The sequence below is a fragment of the Psittacula echo genome (genome assembly GCF_963264785.1).
Source record: "Psittacula echo genome assembly, chromosome: 27".
Taxonomy (NCBI): Eukaryota; Metazoa; Chordata; class Aves; order Psittaciformes; family Psittacidae; genus Psittacula; species Psittacula echo.
In genome coordinates this window covers 2,115,043-2,133,757 of record NC_137762.1, presented here as the reverse complement: position 1 = coordinate 2,133,757, position 18,715 = coordinate 2,115,043, and the positions used below count along the sequence as shown (strand labels likewise).

The window sequence follows — 18,715 nt, the reverse complement described above, 5'->3', positions numbered from 1 at the left end:
TGCCGCCAGCTCTTTGGTCCCCGTTGACCAAGGTTTTGAGCCTCATCCCAGCCTATTCCCAATTGGGATGGGGATGGTCTCAAGTGTCCCTGCGGATGGGTAACCCTGAGCTCCAGGCGTGCCCCGGGGATGGAGCCAAAGGCTTTGGAATCCCCATCCAGGATGCACCCAATGCCCAGGGTCTATTTCTGGGATGAAGGATCCGGGATGCATCCAATGCCCAGGGTCTATTTCTGGGATGAAGGATCCGGGATGCACCCAATGCCCAGGGTCTATTTCTGGGATGAAGGATCCGGGATGCACCCAATGCCCAGGGTCTATTTCTGGGATGAAGGATCCGGGATGCACCCAATGCCCAGGGTCTATTTCTGGGATGAAGGATCCGGGATGCACCCAATGCCCAGGGTCTATTTCTGGGATGAAGGATCCGGGATGCACCCAATGCCCAGGGTCTATTTCTAGGATGAAGGACCAGGAGGGCTCCATAGAAGCAGGAGCATCCAGGCTTGGGGGTCCCCTATAGACCACCAGGGATGTGGATAAAGCTCATCCCTGGGCAGCAGGACCCAGCACGGAGCATCCCTGGCACGTTGGGAATGTGCCCCCCCATTCAGGACCCACGGTTGGGCTGTGGGAGCCGGAGGGGCCGTGGGGCTCATCCAGGATAATCCCATCTTTGGCTGCTCTCCATAGGGAAGTGCTGGGGCTCGTTTATCCATCGGGACCTTCCTTTCCCAGAGCTCCAGTGCTGATGCCCTGGGGCCATCAGAGCGGAGGCTCCTGGAGCAGGGGACCACGAGAGGATGAGGGCCCGCGGTGGTGCTGGCTCCTTGCTGAGGTGATGGGGCTCTTGTCCCCATGCATGGATGGGTTTAGGGGGCCAGGAATGGAGCTGGACCCTGATGTGGTCCAATGGGGATGGGACCCACACCACTGGGAGCAAAAGGCACCACTGGCGGCAGCAGCGGCACAGGAGGGGTTAAGGAATGGACCCAGCATCATCTCCGTGTGGTTTCCTTCTGCTGCCCACATCCCGAGGAGCGGATGAGGAGCACGGAGCCCATGAGATCCGGAACAGGAAGGGGACGAAGCAGGAAGCCACGAGATGCCCCATAAGGAAACAAGAGGGAGGCGCAGGAGGGGCCTGAAGATGGAGGAGGCGAAGAAATCCCAACACGAACCCATGAGCTGGGCTGGGCCATGGGGTCCATGGGGCTGGATCCCCCCAGGCAGGGACAGAGGGAGCCGCATTCCTTTGGGAGCTTTATTTTACCCAGCAGATCCCATTCCTAGTGTCACCCGGGTGAGCAAAGTGCAAGTGGTGTCCCCAAGAGCCAGGGCTGGGTGTGGGGACACGTCCATGGGGATGGGGACACGTCCATGGGGATGGGGATGGGGACACGTCCATGGGGATGGGGATGGGGACACGTCCATGGGGATGGGGACACGTCCATGGGGATGGGAATGGGGACACGTCCATGGGGATGGGGACACGTCCATGGGGATGGGAATGGGGACACGTCCATGGGGATGGGGACACGTCCATGGGGATGGGGATGGGGACACGGCCATGGGGATGGGGACACGTCCATGGGGATGGGGATGGGGACACGGCCATGGGGATGGGGACACGTCCATGGGGATGGGGATGGGGACACGTCCATGGGGATGGGGATGGGGACACGTCCATGGGGATGGGGACACGTCCATGGGGATGGGGATGGGGACATTCCCTGGACCTGTCCCAGCCCTGGCAAAAGTCCTGAGTCAAAAGGATTTCCGTGTCACACACACACGTGTAGACATACACATGTACACACACACGTGCACACACACACGTGCATTCACACACGTGCACACACACACGTGCACACACACACGTGCACACACACACACATGCACACACACGTGCGCACACACACACGTGTACACACACATGCACACACACACGTGTACACACACACGTGCACACACACGTGCACACACACACACGTGTACACACACACACGTGCACACACACACACGTGCACACACACACGTGTACACACACACGTGCACACACACGTGCACACACACACGTGTACACACACACGTGCACACACATGTGCACACACACGTGCACACACATGTGCACACACACACGTGCACACACACGTGTACACACACACGTGCACACACACACGTGCACACACACACGTGCACACACACACGTGCACACACACATGTGCACACACACGTGCACACACACGTGTACACACACACGTGCACACACACACGTGTACACACACACGTGCACACACACACGTGTACACACACACACGTGCACACACACGTGCACACACACACGTGCACACCCCCACACGTGCACCCACAGCCCCACGTGCCCCCCTCTCCAGGCTTGGGCGCTGTCAGGTGACCCCGGGACCCCCCTGGGTCCTCAGGCCCTGCGGTGGGAGCTGAGCCCCGGCACCGGCTCCTCCCCGAAGCCGCTGCTGTCCGAGTGCGCGCTGCTGGCGGGGAGCAGGAAACCTGGGCAGGGGCACGGCACACGCGTGGGGACACGGGGGACACGTATGGGACATGTGTGGGACATGTATGGGGACACGTATGGGACATGTATGGGACATGTATGGGACATGTGTGGGACATGTATGGGACATGTATGGGGACATGTATGGACATGTATGGGACATGTGTGGGACATGTATGGGGACATGTATGGGACATGTATGGGACATGTGTGGGACATGTATGGGACATGTGTGGGACATGTATGGGACATGTATGGGACATGTATGGGACATGTATGGGGACATGTATGGGACATGTGTGGGACATGTGTGGGACATGTGTGGGACATGTATGGGACATGTATGGGGACATGTATGGGACATGTATGGGACATGTATGGGACATGTGTGGGACATGTGTGGGACATGTATGGGACATGTATGGGACATGTATGGGACATGTATGGGGACATGTATGGGGACATGTGTGGGACATGTATGGGACATGTATGGGACATGTGTGGGACATGTATGGGACATGTATGGGACATGTATGGGACATGTATGGGACATGTGTGGGACATGTATGGGACATGTATGGGACATGTGTGGGACATGTATGGGACATGTATGGGACATGTATGGGACATGTGTGGGACATGTATGGGACATGTGTGGGACATGTATGGGACATGTATGGGGACATGTATGGGACATGTGTGGGACATGTATGGGGACATGTATGGGGACATGTATGGGACATGTATGGGACACGTATGGGACACGTATGGGACACGTATGGGACACGTATGGGACATGTATGGGACATGTATGGGACATGTATGGGGACATGTATGGGACATGTATGGGACATGTATGGGACATGTATGGGACATGTATGGGACACGTATGGGGACATGTATGGGACATGTATGGGACATGTATGGGGACATGTATGGGACATGTATGGGACGTGTATGGGACATGTATGGGGACATGTATGGGACATGTATGGGGACATGTATGGGACATGTATGGGACATGTATGGGGACATGTATGGGGACATGTATGGGACGTGTATGGGGACATGTATGGGACATGTATGGGACATGTGTGGGACGTGTATGGGGACATGTATGGGACATGTATGGGACGTGTATGGGGACATGTATGGGACATGTATGGGACGTGTATGGGACATGTATGGGGACATGTATGGGACATGTATGGGACATGTATGGGGACATGTATGGGACATGTATGGGGACATGTATGGGACATGTATGGGACATGTATGGGACATGTATGGGGACACGGGGGACACGTATGGGGACATGTATGGGGACACATGGGACATGTATGGGGACACATGAGACATGTATGGGGACACGTGGGACATGTATGGGGACACGGGGACATGTATGGGGACACATGTGGGGACACATGGGACATATATGGGGACCCATTGGACACATGGGGACATGTGTGAGGACACGTGGGACATGTATGGGGACATGTATGGGGACACGTGGGACACTCGCTGCCTTCCCATTATGGGAAACCCCCATAACTTACTCCTGCGGATGGCAGCGGAGGGATGGAGGGACCGGATGGGCTTCTTGTGGGCATCACCATCATCACCATCATCGTCTTCATCCTCATCATCACCATCATCACCATCGTCATCATCATCCTCATCCTCCTCCTCGCTGGCGCTCAGCACCTGCAGCAGGATGGGTGAGGAGCGGCACATGTGTAAATCACTGCATCCCTCTGCACGCGTGTGCACACGTGTGAGCCCATGGCCCAGCTCCCCCCTGCGCCAGGCTCCATTGGAAACCATTCACACCTGAAAAGCCTCGGAATGCTCCACGGATATTCCCACTCCGGCTTCTTCCCATCACCCTGGTACCCCCCCATCACTCCGGTACCCTCCCATCACCCCGGTACCTCCCCATCACCCTGGTACCCCCCCCCCACCCTGGTACCCTCCCATCACCCCGGTACCTCCCCATCACCCTGGTACCCCCCCATCACCCTGGTACCCCCCCATCACCCTGGTACCCTCCCATCACCCCAGTACCCCCCCATCACCCCGGTACCCTCCCATCACCCCGGTACCCCCCCCTCACCCTGGTACCCCCCCATCACCCTGGTACCCCCCCCTCACCCTGGTACCCCCCCATCACTCCGGTACCCTCCCATCACCCTGGTACCCCCCCCTCACCTTGGTACCCTCCCATCACCCTGGTACCTCCCCATCACCCTGGTACCCCCCCATCACCCTGGTACCCTCCCATCACCCCAGTACCCCCCATCACCCCGGTACCCCCCATCACCCTGGTACCCCCCATCACCCCGGTACCCCCCATCACCCTGGTACCCCCCATCACCCTGGTACCCCCCCCTCACCCTGGTATCGCTCCTCACCTCCTCCATCTCAAAGGAGTCCATGGTGGGTCCTTGGGGTGATGGGAGCATCCCCGTGTCCCTCTGCCCCCCCCAGCGCTGGTCCCTGCTCCAAGCCCGGTGGCCACCAGCCCTTGGTGTGTCCGGCTGCAGGGTGGCACCCATGTGGCACCCATGGGACCCGGCTTTACCCCCCACGGCGGTCCCGTAGGAGCCGGAGCCGAAGCCGGAGTCCCCCTTGTCCAATGGGTGCTGGGGGGGGACCCACACTTTGCTGCTGGGGGGATGCAGCGCTGGGGACAAGGTGTCCGCTCCAGGCTGCTCCCACGCTGGAGGACACGGAGCATCCCTGTCCCCGTGTGCCACCGCCATGGGGGTGCCCAGTGACCCCCAGCCATGGGGACAGGGCAGCTCTGGAGGCCCCCGTGCAGCACCAGGATGGGGGCACACAGGGACCGTATCCGTGTCCCTTCTCCATCCTTCCCGGACATCATCTGGATCGCACCGGGATTGCTCCATCACCTCCTGCGCCACCGGCCTCATGGCAATGGGCGGGATGGGGGGTACCACGGGGGACCCCCGTGGGTTGTCCTCATCCCTTGGCGCTGTGTAGAGGCACATGGTGGCCACGGCCTTCTTCAGCCGCTCCACGGGCGAGAGGGCTCCGTGCTGGGATGGTGGGATGTGGATGTTGGGAATGTGGGGATGAGCCCTGGAGCAGCAGGAGGGGGAGATGCGCTGCACCGGGCTCCGTGACACGTAGGAGTAGAGGCAGAAGAAGGCATCGGCCGTGGCGGCCAGAGCCTGGACCTGCTGGAAGCGACCTGGGAAGGACAAACGGAGATGGGAATGAGGGGAAACCTGAGCCTTTCTCCCAACGGAGCGAATCCCATGGGATTGGGCGCGGGCGCCGCTCACTGGCCAGCGTCAAGCAGGGATCCTCCATCTCCATGCGCCGCACTTGGGCCTTGAGGAAGAGCTGGAAGTCGATGCCTTTGGCACGGGAAGGGGCCGTGAAGAACCTCATCGGGATGCGGGATGCGGTGCCCGGCTCGCTCCGCGCGAAGCCCAGGTTGTAGAGGATCTCCTCAGCATCCCCCTCCCACCGCTCCAGCACCTCGGAGATGCTGCGGGGATGTGGGGCAGCCCCATAGGGGTGGGCATCACGAAGGGGTGACCCCAACCACCCCTCGAGGACCCCCCCCCGGTCCTACCTGGAGCTGGTCTTGATGGTGAGGCTGGAGGCCACGCTGTGCCCCAAGCTGAGCCGCTTGGCCCTATGGTGGGATGAGGATGGAGATGGGATGGGGATGGGGATGGGGATGGGGATGGGGATGGGGATGGGGATGGGGATGGGGATGGGGATGAGGATGGGGATGGGGATGGGGATGGGGATGGGGATGGGGATGAGGATGGGGATGGGATGGGGATGGGGATGAGGATGAGGATGGGGATGGGGATGAGGATGGGGATGGGGATGGGATGGGGATGGGGATGGGGATGGGGATGGGGATGGGGATGGGGATGGGATGGGGATGGGGATGAGGATGAGGATGGGGATGAGGATGGGGATGGGGATGGGGATGGGGATGGGGATGGGGATGGGATGGGGATGGGGATGAGGATGAGGATGGGGATGGGATGGGGATGGGGATGAGGATGAGGATGGGGATGAGGATGGGGATGGGGATGGGGATGGGATGGGGATGGGGATGAGGATGAGGATGGGGATGAGGATGGGGATGGGGATGGGGATAGGGATGGGGATGAGGATGGGGATGGGGATGGGGATGGGGATATGGATGGGGATGGGGATGAGGATGGGGATGGGGATGGGGATGGGGATGAGGATGAGGATGGGGATGGGGATGGGGATGGGGATGGGGATGGGGATGGGGATGGGGATAGGGATGGGGATGAGGATGGGGATGGGGATGGGGATGGGGATGAGGATGGGGATGAGGATGGGGATGGGGATGGGGATGGGGATGAGGATGGGGATGAGGATGGGGATGGGGATGAGGATGGGGATGGGGATGGGGATGGGGATGGGGATGGGGATAGGGATGGGGATGAGGATGGGGATGGGGATGGGGATGGGGATATGGATGGGGATGAGGATGGGGATGGGGATGGGGATGGGGATGGGGATGAGGATGGGGATGAGGATGGGGATGGGGATGGGGATGGGGATGGGGATGGGGATGGGGATGAGGATGGGGATGGGGATGGGGATGGGGATGGGGATGGGGATGAGGATGGGGATGGGGATGGGGATGGGGATGGGGATGAGGATGGGGATGGGGATGGGGATATGGATGGGGATGAGGATGGGGATGGGGATGGGGATAGGGATGGGGATGAGGATGGGGATGGGGATGGGGATGGGGATGGGGATGGGGATAGGGATGGGGATGAGGATGGGGATGGGGATGGGGATGGGGATATGGATGGGGATGAGGATGGGGATGGGGATGGGGATGGGGATGGGGATGAGGATGGGGATGAGGATGGGGATGGGGATGGGGATGGGGATGGGGATGGGGATGGGGATGAGGATGGGGATGAGGATGGGGATGGGGATGGGGATGGGGATGAGGATGGGGATGGGGATGGGGATGGGGATGGGGATGAGGATGGGGATGGGGATGGGGATGGGGATGGGGATGAGGATGGGGATGGGGATGGGGATGAGGATGGGGATGGGGATGGGGATGGGGATGGGGATGGGGATGGGGATGAGGATGGGGATGGGGATGGGGATGGGGATGAGGATGGGGATGAGGATGGGGATGAGGATGGGGATGATGCCGGTGGGCGCGTGGGGATGGTGGTACCCAAATCCCCACCGGCCTCCCCCCAGGACCCCAACCCTCACCTGGCCATGGCCTTGCTGCTCCCTGGAAGCAGGAGAGCTGGAAAAGGGGCAGAGAGGAGCGAGCTGGGGACACGCGCATCCCGCCCCATGGGCACGGAGCTCGGGGGCAGCCCAGCCCCACCGCCGGGTGGAGAAGCTGCTGCTGGTGGCAATGGGGTGGCAACGACAGCTCAGGGGTGCTGGTACCTTCAGCTCCCAGGGTCAGGTCATCCTCGAAGCTGGCCCCGTTGCTTCCATACCCTGCAATGGTGTGGGATGAGATGTGGGGCCACGGAGAGCTGGGCATGGGCCCTGTGGTCCTCAAGGGCCATTGCCCTGCACCCCAGGGCCTTGGGGATGAGCAGGGACCCCCGGCACCCCAGGAGAACCATGGGGACCAAGGCAACGCACCGTGGGGACCCGGCAAGCCCGGCTCCTCCGGTGGGACCTCAAGGGATGACCTGCACCAGAGCAGAGCCTTGGTCACATCACCCTGTCCCGAGGGGATGGAGGTGGGCTGGCAGACCTGGGAGCAGCAGGATGGGCAGCGGGGAATGGGATGCAGGGGGACGGTGTCTGGGCTTGGTGGGATGCTCAGAGGGGATCTGATAGGAAAAGGGGCTTTGGAAAAGGGACGCAGGGACAGGGCAAGGGGAATGGCTTTACCCTGCCAGAGGGGCGGCTGGGATGAGCTCTTGGGCAGAAGCTCTTCCCTGGGAGGGTGCTGGGACACTGGAATGGGTTCAATGGAGAAGCTGCTCTACCGGAAGCCCTCCCTGCCCATGGAGCTTTAAGCTGCCTTCCATCCCGAACCATTCCATCCTTTCCATGCTCTCCTTCACGCCACCCCCCCCCCCCCCCCCCAGCACCCCTCTCTCTGCCTGCTTGGGTGCGACTTCCATGCGGAGCCAGGCGCAGGTGCCACCCCCCCCCCCCCCCCCCCCCGGTGCCACCGTTCCCAATGGGAACGCCGCTGCTCACCCGCACTCCCGCAGCCACGTCTCGATCTTCCTGGAGCAGCTTCCTGACGTTGGGAATGCACAGAAGCACCCATGAGGGGACCCAGCCCTTGGGGACCCCCATCCCAAGAGCATCCCCATTGACCTGCCAAGGAGACGTGGTCCATGTGGGGCGGCTGCAGCTCGGGGCTGTGCCATGGGGCAGAGGCCACCTCCTGGGGCTCCAGCACTGAGTTCCTCCAGCTCCGGCTCTGCCGGACCCAGGCCCGGCGCCTCTCCCACGACGAGGGGCTGAGCACGGACGTGGCCTCCATGGCCGGAGGTGTCCCTATGGGATAGGGAATGGGGGGGTCCATGGGTGTCAATGGGATGGGAAGGGCAGGAGGATGGGGATGGAGCTGCCGGAGCAAGCGGAAGAGCTGCAGGGGCTGAGATAAGGATGAGCTGCAGCGGGGCTGGGGTTGGACCTTCCTCACTGGGGAGGTGATTCCCATCCCATCCCCATCCCATCCCATCCCCATCCCATCCCCATCCCATCCCCATCCCATCCCCATCCCCATCCCCATCCCCATCCCCATCCCATCCCATCCCCATCCCATCCCCATCCCATCCCCATCCCATCCCCATCCCCATCCCATCCCATCCCCATCCCATCCCCATCCCATCCCCATCCCATCCCCATCCCCATCCCATCCCATCCCCATCCCCATCCCATCCTCATCCCCATCCCATCCCCATCCCCATCCCATCCCCATCCCCATCCCATCCCCATCCCATCCCCATCCCATCCCCATCTCCATCCCCATCCCATCCCCATCCCCTCCCCATCCCATCCCCATCCCATCCCCATCCCCATCCCATCCCCATCCATCCCATCCCATCCCCATCCCATCCCCATCCCATCCCCATCCCATCCCATCCCCATCCCATCCCCATCCCATCCCCATCCCATCCCATCCCCATCCCATCCTCATCCCATCCCATCCCATCCCATCCCCATCCCATCCCCATCCCCATCCCCATCCCATCCCATCCCCATCCCATCCCCATCCCATCCCATCCCCATCCCATCCCCATCCCATCCCCATCCCATCCCCATCCCCATCCCATCCCCATCCCATCCCCATCCCATCCCCATCCCATCCCATCCCCATCCCCATCTCCATCCCATCCCCATCCCATCCCCATCCCATCCCATCCCCATCCCATCCCCATCCCATCCCCATCCCATCCCCATCCCCATCCCATCCCCATCCCATCCCCATCCCATCCCCATCCCATCCCATCCCCATCCCATCCCCATCCCATCCCATCCCCATCCCCATCCCCATCCCATCCCCATCTCATCCTCATCCTATTCCCCTCCCCATCCTATCCCATCCCCATCCCATCCCATCCCTGTCCTACATCCCCAAAGCACAGCAGAGCACCACATCCCCAGGGAGTTCCTGAAGCATTCCTGGCTCCTTCCTTATCTCCTTGAATGAGGCCACCCCATCCCTCCTCTGCCCTCCCAGCACAGCTCCTGGTTGGGGACAGGGACCCCACAGCCTGGGCAGACCCCATAGACACAGCGATGGCTTTCTGGAGCCATCCATGTGCTCCAGATGCATCCCTATGGATGAGCATTGCTGGAGCAGGAACATCCCAATCCGGCCATCACTTGAGCGGGACCATCCCAGCCCGATTCATCCCTGGCGGCACCATTATCCCGGTCCAGCTTCCCCCCCATCCCAGGACCCACAGCCCTGGGAGATGCTGTGAGCACCCTGTGGAGCATCAACAGCTCCCAGATCCTCTGGGATCAGCCTGGACCACGGATGGCGGCTCCAAGCTGGAGCATCCCAACCCCATCCCTTCTGCTCCCCACTCCCCATCCCTTTACTCCCACAAAAGCCTTTTCCATCTGCTCCGGATGCAGGAATCACCTCTCCCCATCCCTCACCCCCACGGCCCTGCCACTTCCCCCCGGCTCCATCTTCTCCTGCCCTTCCGCCCTCCATCCCTGTCCTGATGGGGCCAAACCAACCCAAACCCCTCTGGAGCTCACCGGTGGGGGGGGCCGAGGGGTGCCCTATGTGGGGCGCGGGGTCCCGAGCTGCCCCACGGCAGCCCCGGTGTCAATGGGGCCGAGGGAGCTCATGTGCTTGGAGGAGGAAATGGGGAGAAGTCAATGGCAAACCTCAAGCGGGGCCCACATCCGCCATGGGCCGGGCCCGGTGACGTGGGGCAGGGGGGGGACGGTGCCAATCGGAGCCACCCCAGGGTGCCCCTGGCTCCTGCACCCAATGGGGGCTGAGAGGCTCCAATGGGGGCATCAAGGGCTTGGGGGGCCTTGGAGAGGAGAGGGAGGAAGAAGAGGACAAGGAGGATGGGGAGGAAGAGGAGGGTGAGGGGAAGGGGTAAAGAGGGGAAGGAGGAAGAGAAGAAGGGAGGAGGAGGAGGAGAAGGAGAAGGAAGAAGAAGAGAGGAAAGAAAGAGAGGAAGAGGAGGAGAAGGAGGACAAGGAAGGAGGATGAAGAAGAGAGGAAGAGAAGGAGGAGGAGGAAGAGGACAAAGAGGAGAAGGAGGAGGAAAAGGAGGACAAGGATGAGGAGGAGGAAGAGGAAAGAGAGAGGAGGAGCAGGAGGATGAGGAAGATGAGGAGCAGGACAAGGAGGAAAAGGGCAAGGAAGAGGAGGATGAGGAGGGCTCTTCCCTCAGCACCTGAGCTCCCCCCCAGCTCGGCCCCTTCCATCCCAGCATCCCGGGCTCTGGAATGCTAAAGGGACCCAAAGCAGGGGCTGGGGGGTCCCGAGCCGAGGTCCCATGGGTGACAAGCGATGGAGGCGGCTTTCCCAAGGGAATGACATCCCAAATCCCACTCGTCAGTGGCCCGGGGCACCCGGCGGCACTCACCTCCAATGGGGACATCCCGGGGGCATCCCTGGTCCCTCCGGATCCCCCCCCCCCCAAGGAGCTGGGATGAGCCCAAAGCGGAGCCGGGAGCCGGATCCGGCCGCGATCCCGTCTAAAAAGGCGAAGGATCTCCGGGAATGGGGCTATTTTTAGCCCGGGAGTGCTCGTGGATGAAGCCTGGACTTAACTGTTCCTTTGGCACGTCCAGGCCTGCGGGGGGGGCCGGGATCGCCCGGCACATCCCATGGGAAGGATGCACCCGGTCCCGCTCGGCATCGCCCCGCATCCGGCTCCATTCCAGGGCCTCGCTCTGCGCCTGGGTCACATCCAGCACCCCCAGGGCACCGCGTTTAATGGCCAAGGGCTGCCAGCAGGGCTTGGGATGGAGCAGGGGGTCCACGTGCAGCATCCCGATGGGAAAGACTCAGGATCAAGCAGGATTAAACCCCTGGATTAGGGATCCCCCAGGATCCGGGGGGGTAGGGGGGGGGGGTCTCCAGTGACGTGCTGCATCTCTTCAGTGATGCTTTACACATCCATAATGAACATCGACTGCATCCCATGGGATCAGGGACACGGATCCGACCATGAGGGGGTTTGGGGGGTGCAGCAGCACCTTTACCTGCACCCCAGCACCCTGCCTGCGTGTGCTGGGTGCTGATGGGTGCTGATGGGTGCTGGGGGGGGGGCCCCACTTCCCGCTCCATGCCTGGGGGGGGGGGCAGCCTGGACCAGCCCCCATCGCTTCCCACATTCCTGCCTGACCTACTTAAGGGCTCCTTCCTCCTGGATCCCGGCATGAATAAGTGATGGGACACGCACTTATGGCTCCTGCAGCAGTGGGGGGGGCCCCCCCGGTCCCAGGCTCTGCCCCCCCCCCCCCCCCCCCAACCCAAATACTATGGGCTATGGGATGCATCGTGCCTATGGGGTGCAGCCCCATGCAGGACACCCCCTTTGTGTGTGTGTGTGATGTCCCCCCCATCCTCTCTTTTTAGGGTGCCCCCATGGCCCCCCCATCCCTGTGTCCATCCCCAAGCATGGGGCTGGCCCATGTCCCCTCCCGGACCAAATCAGTGGCACCCCACTGGGGGACCCCCCCCCCAGCCTCATTAGGACAGACAAGGGGGTGCGGGGGGGACACCCCAAAAGCCACCAGCCCTGTCCCTGCCAGGGTGACCGGGGTACATGGGGGGGTACATGGGGGGGGTACATGGGGGGTACATGGGGGGTACATGGAGGGGTACATGGGGGGGTACATGGGGGGTACATGGGGGTACATGGAGGGGTACATGGGGGGGTACATGGAGGGGTACATGGGGGGGTACATGGGGGGTACATGGGGGGTACATGGAGGGGTACATGGGGGGGTACATGGAGGGGTACATGGAGGGGTACATGGGGGGGTACATGGAGGGGTACATGGGGGGGTACATGGGGGGGTACATGGAGGGGTACATGGGGGGGTACATGGGGGGGTACATGGGGGGTACATGGGGGGGTACATGGAGGGGTACATGGGGGGGTACATGGGGGGGTACATGGGGGGTACATGGAGGGGTACATGGGGGGGTACATGGAGGGGTACATGGGGGGGTACATGGGGGGATACATGGGGGGTACATGGGGGAGTACATGGAGGGGGTACATGGGGGGGTGCATGGAGGGGTACATGGGGGGGTACATGGGGGGGGTACATGGGGGGGTACATGGGGGGTACATGGGGGAGTACATGGAGGGGTACATGGAGGGGTACATGGGGGGTACATGGAGGGGTACATGGGGGGTACATGGGGGGGTACATGAGGGGTACATGGGGGTTGTACACATATGTGTGGGTCACTCCTGCTGCCTGTCTGCCCATCCCAAGGCCTGCACCTGTGTCCATCCCTGTGTCCATGTGTCTGTCCCTGTGTCCTGGGATCTGTCCATGTGTCCTTGTGTCCATCCCTGTGTCCATGTGTCCTTCCTTGTGTCCCTGTGTCTGTCCCTGTGTCCCGGAGCCCATCCTTGTGTCCCTGTGTGTCTCCTTTTGTCCCCGGATCTGTGTCTATGTGCCTGTCCCTGGCTCCATCCCTGTGTCCATCCCCGTGTCCCTGTGTCCATCTCTGTGTCCATCCCCGTGTCCCTGTGGTCCATCCCTGTGTCCCAGTGTCCATCCCTGTGTCCATCCCCGTGTCCCTGTGTCCATCCCTGTGTCCATCCCCGTGTCCCTGTGTCCATCCCTGTGTCCATCCCCGTGTCCCTGTGTCCATCCCCGTGTCCCTGTGTCCATCCCTGTGTCCGTCCCCGTGTCCCTGTGTCCATCCCTGTGTCCATCCCCGTGTCCCTGTGTCCATCCCTGTGTCCCTGTGTCCATCCCTGTGTCCGTCCCCGTGTCCCTGTGTCCATCCCTGTGTCCATCCCCGTGTCCCTGTGTCCATCCCTGTGTCCATCCCCGTGTCCCTGTGTCCATCCCCGTGTCCATCCCCGTGTCCCAGTGTCCATCCCTGTGTCCATCCCCGTGTCCCTGTGTCCATCCCCGTGTCCATCCCCGTGTCCCAGTGTCCATCCCTGTGTCCATCCCCGTGTCCCTGTGTCCATCCCTGTGTCCATCCCCGTGTCCCTGTGTCCATCCCTGTGTCCATCCCCGTGTCCCAGTGTCCATCCCTGTGTCCATCCCCGTGTCCCTGTGTCCATCCCCGTGTCCCTGTGTCCGTCCCCGTGTCCCTGTGTCCATCCCCGTGTCCCTGTGTCCGTCCCCGTGTCCCTGTGTCCATCCCCGTGTCCCTGTGTCCATCCCTGTGTCCATCCCCGTGTCCCAGTGTCCATCCCTGTGTCCATCCCCGTGTCCCTGTGTCCATCCCCGTGTCCCTGTGTCCGTCCCCGTGTCCCTGTGTCCATCCCTGTGTCCATCCCCGTGTCCCTGTGTCCATCGCTGTGTCCATCCCCGTGTCCCTGTGTCCATCCCTGTGTCCATCCCCGTGTCCCTGTGTCCATCCCTGTGTCCGTCCCCGTGTCCGCCCCGTGCCCCGCTCCCACCCCACCGCCCGGTCCCGGTGCCCATCCCCTGTGTCCCCGCCTCTGTCCCCGCCCCGGTCCCACCGCCCGTCCGTGCACCGGGACCAGGGGCCGGGGCGGGGCCGGGGCCGGGGCGGGGCCGGGGCCGGGACCCACCGGAGCCACCGGAGCCACCGGAGCCGCCGCCGCCCGCGATGGAGCCCAACAGCCCCCGTAAGATCCAGTTCACGGTTCCGCTGCTGGAGCCGCACCTGGACCCGGAGGCGGCCGAGCAGGTTCGGAGGGACCGGGGGGGATGCGGGAGGGATGCGGGCACGGGAAGGGCGCGGCGGAGGCACCGGCACCGGCACCGGCGGCAGCAGCGGCGATCACCGCGGTATCGGGGCGGCGCTGGCCCCGCTGGGCGCGGGGGGACGCGGGGGGCACCAGGGCCATGTGCGGGCTCCTGACGAAGCCCAGGGCCCGGTGCTGGGTTTCGGGCCCCCCCCCTCCCTCCGGGTCCTTCCATTGGAGGGGACCCAAAGGAGCCGCGGGATGGGGTGGCCGGGGGGGGGGGGACACACCACACACAGAGACCGCTGTCTCTGCCCCCCCAAACCCGGGGGGCTGCAGGGGACAAGGGGGGGTCTTGGCCGGTCCCCACCATCACCGGGGTGTGAAGCTCAGCGGGGTCTCAGGGATGCTGGGGGGGGGGTAATGGGGGGGTCCCCCTGTGGCAGCAGCGTGGGGTGAGCGTGGAGCCCCCCCAAGATGCAGGCACGCACCTGGGGGTGCTCATTTCCACCACCCCCCCCCCAGAAGTGACGGCAGGAGCCGGGGGGTGCCGGAGGAGCAGGGACCCCCACACGCAGCCGGGCTATGGGGGGGCTCGGCCGGACCCTGCCTCAGTTTCCCCTCCCCGAGGGGGTTCAGCCCCATCCTGGTGCCTGGTGGGGGTGCTGCTACCCCCCCCTCCCCCCCCCCCGCTTTCAGGGCTCTTTTGGGGGTCCCTGCAGGGATGTGGGCTCCCCACAATGGGGGGCCCGGTCCTGTGTCCCCCCCCCCCCGTGTCCTGTGGGGCTGTCCCCAGGCTCGTCCCCATGGAGCTTCTCAAGCCCCCCCCCGTGTCCTCCCAGCTCCTGGAGCCCATCTCTGCTGTGAGCACCCCCCGGGCGCAGGTGCCACCCATGGGTGCCAGGCCCGGCCTAGGGCTTTGCCCCGTGTCCCTGCCCCGCTCGCAGCTCCTGGTGGGGTTCGGTCCATGCCCATCCCTGATCCCGTCCCGCTCCCTCAGCCCATTCCCGCTCCCGGCTCCGGAGGGAGCAGCGGGGCCGGGGCCGGGCTCCTCCTGCCCTTAATCGATGGTGGAGATGGAGCTAAAAATAGCGGCGGAAGGAGGGAGCGGAGCTTCGGACAGCGGGGATGGAGGCAGGGAGGGAGGGAGAGAGGATGGGGAGAGGGATGGAGGCAGGGAGGGATGGAGGCAGGGAGGGATGGAGGCAGGGAGGGATGGAGGCAGAGAGGGATGAAGGCAGGGAGGGATGGAGGCAGGGAGGGATGGAGCCAGGGAGGGATGGAGCCAGGGAGGGATGGAGGCAGGGAGGGATGGAGGCAGGGAGGGATGGAGGCAGGGAGGGATGGAGCCAGGGAGGGATGGAGCCAGGGAGGGATGGGGACAGGGAGGGATGGAGGCAGGGGAGGGATGGAGCCAGGGAGGGATGGAGCCAGGGAGGGATGGAGCCAGGGAGGGATGGAGGCAGGGAGGGATGGAGCCAGGGAGGGATGGAGGCAGGGAGGGATGGAGACAGGGAGGGATGGAGCCAGGGAGGGATGGAGGCAGGGAGGGATGGAGCCAGGGAGGGATGGAGGCAGGGAGGGATGGAGCCAGGAGGGATGGAGGCAGGGAGGGATGGAGGCAGGGAGGGATGGAGGCAGGGAGGGATGGAGCCAGGGAGGGATGGAGCCAGGGAGGGATGGAGGCAGAGAGGGATGGAGGCAGAGAGGGATGGAGGCAGGGAGGGATGGAGGCAGGGAGGGATGGAGACAGGGAGGGATGGAGACAGGGAGGGATGGAGGCAGGGAGGGATGGAGCCAGGGAGGGATGGAGGCAGGGAGGGATGGAGGCAGAGAGGGATGAAGGCAGAGAGGAAATAGGGAGGGATGGAGGCAAGGAGGGATGCAGGGAGAGAGGGAGGGAGAGATAGAGACCGAGATGGAGCAATGGAGGAAAGATGTTGAGAGGGAAGGAGAGAAGGAATGGGGTCAGGGATGGATGGAGCCAGGGAGGGATGGAAGGATGGAGGGAGAGAGGGAGGGAGGCAGGGATGGAGGGAGAGAGGGACACAGGGAGGGAGGCAGGGAGAATGGAATCTTGGAGAAGATGGAGGCAGGAAGGGATGGAAGGAGGGAGGGAGGGAGAGAGGGGTGGACGCAGGGAGATGTTTGAGGGATGGAGGCATAGAGTGAGGGAAGGATGCAGGGAGGGAGGGAAGACAGGGGAGAGGGAGACAGGAAAGAGAGGAGGGAGAGATGGAGGGAGGGATGGAGGCAGGGATGGAGGGAGGGATGGAGGCAGGGATGGAGGGAGGGATGGAGGCAGGGATGGAGGGAGGGATGGAGGCAGGGATGGAGGCAGGGATGGAGGGAGGGATGGAGGGAGGGATGGAGGCAGGGATGGAGGGAGGGATGGAGGCAGGGATGGAGGCAGGGTTGGAGGGAGGGATGGAGGCAGGGATGGAGGCAGGGATGGAGGGAGGGATGGAGGCAGGGATGGAGGCAGGGTTGGAGGGAGGGATGGAGGCAGGGATGGAGGGAGGGATGGGGGCAGGGATGGAGGCAGGGGATGGAGGAGGGATGGAGGCAGGGATGGAGGCAGGGATGGAGGGAGGGATGGGGGCAGGCAGGCAGGGATGGAGGGAGGGATGGGGGCAGGGATGGGGGCAGGCAGGCAGGGATGCAGTGGGGAAGCACGAGCTCATCCCCCTCAGGCCTTTGGGGCACCCGGACCCCTCTGTGGGGGGGGGCACAGCGGGGGGTGCTCGGCCTTGCCCGGTGACCTTGAGCGGGTGACACCGGTGTCCCCGGCCCCATAGCCCTGCCCCACACCCAGCCCCACACCGCGCTGGTGGCTCTGCCTTCCGTGGGGGGGGAAGGGGGAGGGTCCCAGCCCCATCGCTGTGTGCGGTTGGAGCCCGCAGCCTGCGCAGGGTGCTCATGGGTGGGCAGAGGGTGATTCCCGGCGATTCCCGGTATTCCGATATTCCCGGGCTCCCTCTAATCTCCGTGTAAATCCACATCGCGGGTTTCCATGGCAACGGGGCCGAGGAGGTGCGGCGGGGGGGGGGGGGGGGTGAGATGGGGAAAGGCGGGAGGAGGGGAGGGGCTTCCACCCTCCCGGCCTCATTAGCACCTCATTAGCATCTCATTAGCATCTCGTTAGGCATCCCGCCTCATTAGGGAGTGCTGGGGAGCTCAGTCACTGGGTCAGTGGGGAAAGGGGCCGAGGAGCGGCGCTGGCACCGGTGGCACCAGCACGGGGCCACCAAACCCCATTGAAGGCACCGGGGAGGGGGGATGCTCCGGGTGACCTTGGGCAAGGACATTGTGGGAGCAGAGGGACATTGATGGCCCCAAGCACCGGTGTCCCCATATTTGAGGTCCCCACATTGATGTCCCCAAGAATCGGTGTCCCCAGGCACCAGTGTCTCCCAGCTCCAATGTCCCCAAGCATCGGTGTCCCCAAGCATCGATGTCCCCAAGCATCGGTGTCCCCAAGCATCGGTGTCCCCAAGCATCGGTGTTCCCATATTGATGACCCCAGGCACCAATGTCCCCACATTGATGTCCCCCAGCTCCAATGTCCCCACATTGATGTCCCCCAGCCCCGATGTCCCACATTGATGTCCCCACATTGATGTCCCCACATTGATGTCCCCCAGCTCCAATGTCCCCACATTGATGTCCCCCAGCCCCGATGTCCCCACATTGATGTCCCCACATTGATGTCCCCCAGCTCCGATGTCCCCACATTGATGTCCCCCCAGCTCCAATGTCCCCCACAGTGATGTCCCCCAGCTCCGATGTCCCCACACTGATGTCCCAC

General features: G+C 63.2%; 1 protein-coding gene across 1 annotated transcript; it reads right to left on the bottom strand.

The window, feature by feature from the left end:
• Positions 1-2,385: 2,385 nt before the first annotated feature.
• TESPA1 (thymocyte expressed, positive selection associated 1) lies at positions 2,386-10,897 on the bottom strand. The gene is made up of 11 exons (XM_080635269.1): positions 10,787-10,897; positions 8,882-9,064; positions 8,759-8,801; positions 8,189-8,238; positions 7,985-8,038; positions 7,799-7,835; positions 6,135-6,197; positions 5,839-6,047; positions 4,942-5,744; positions 4,087-4,234; positions 2,386-2,529 (listed from the first exon to the last, which is right to left on the bottom strand). Exons 2-11 carry the CDS (start codon positions 9,048-9,050, stop codon positions 2,438-2,440), a joined length of 1,668 nt encoding a protein of 555 aa, XP_080491395.1. The 5' UTR covers positions 9,051-9,064; positions 10,787-10,897; the 3' UTR covers positions 2,386-2,437.
• Between the last annotated feature and the right edge of the window lie 7,818 nt (positions 10,898-18,715).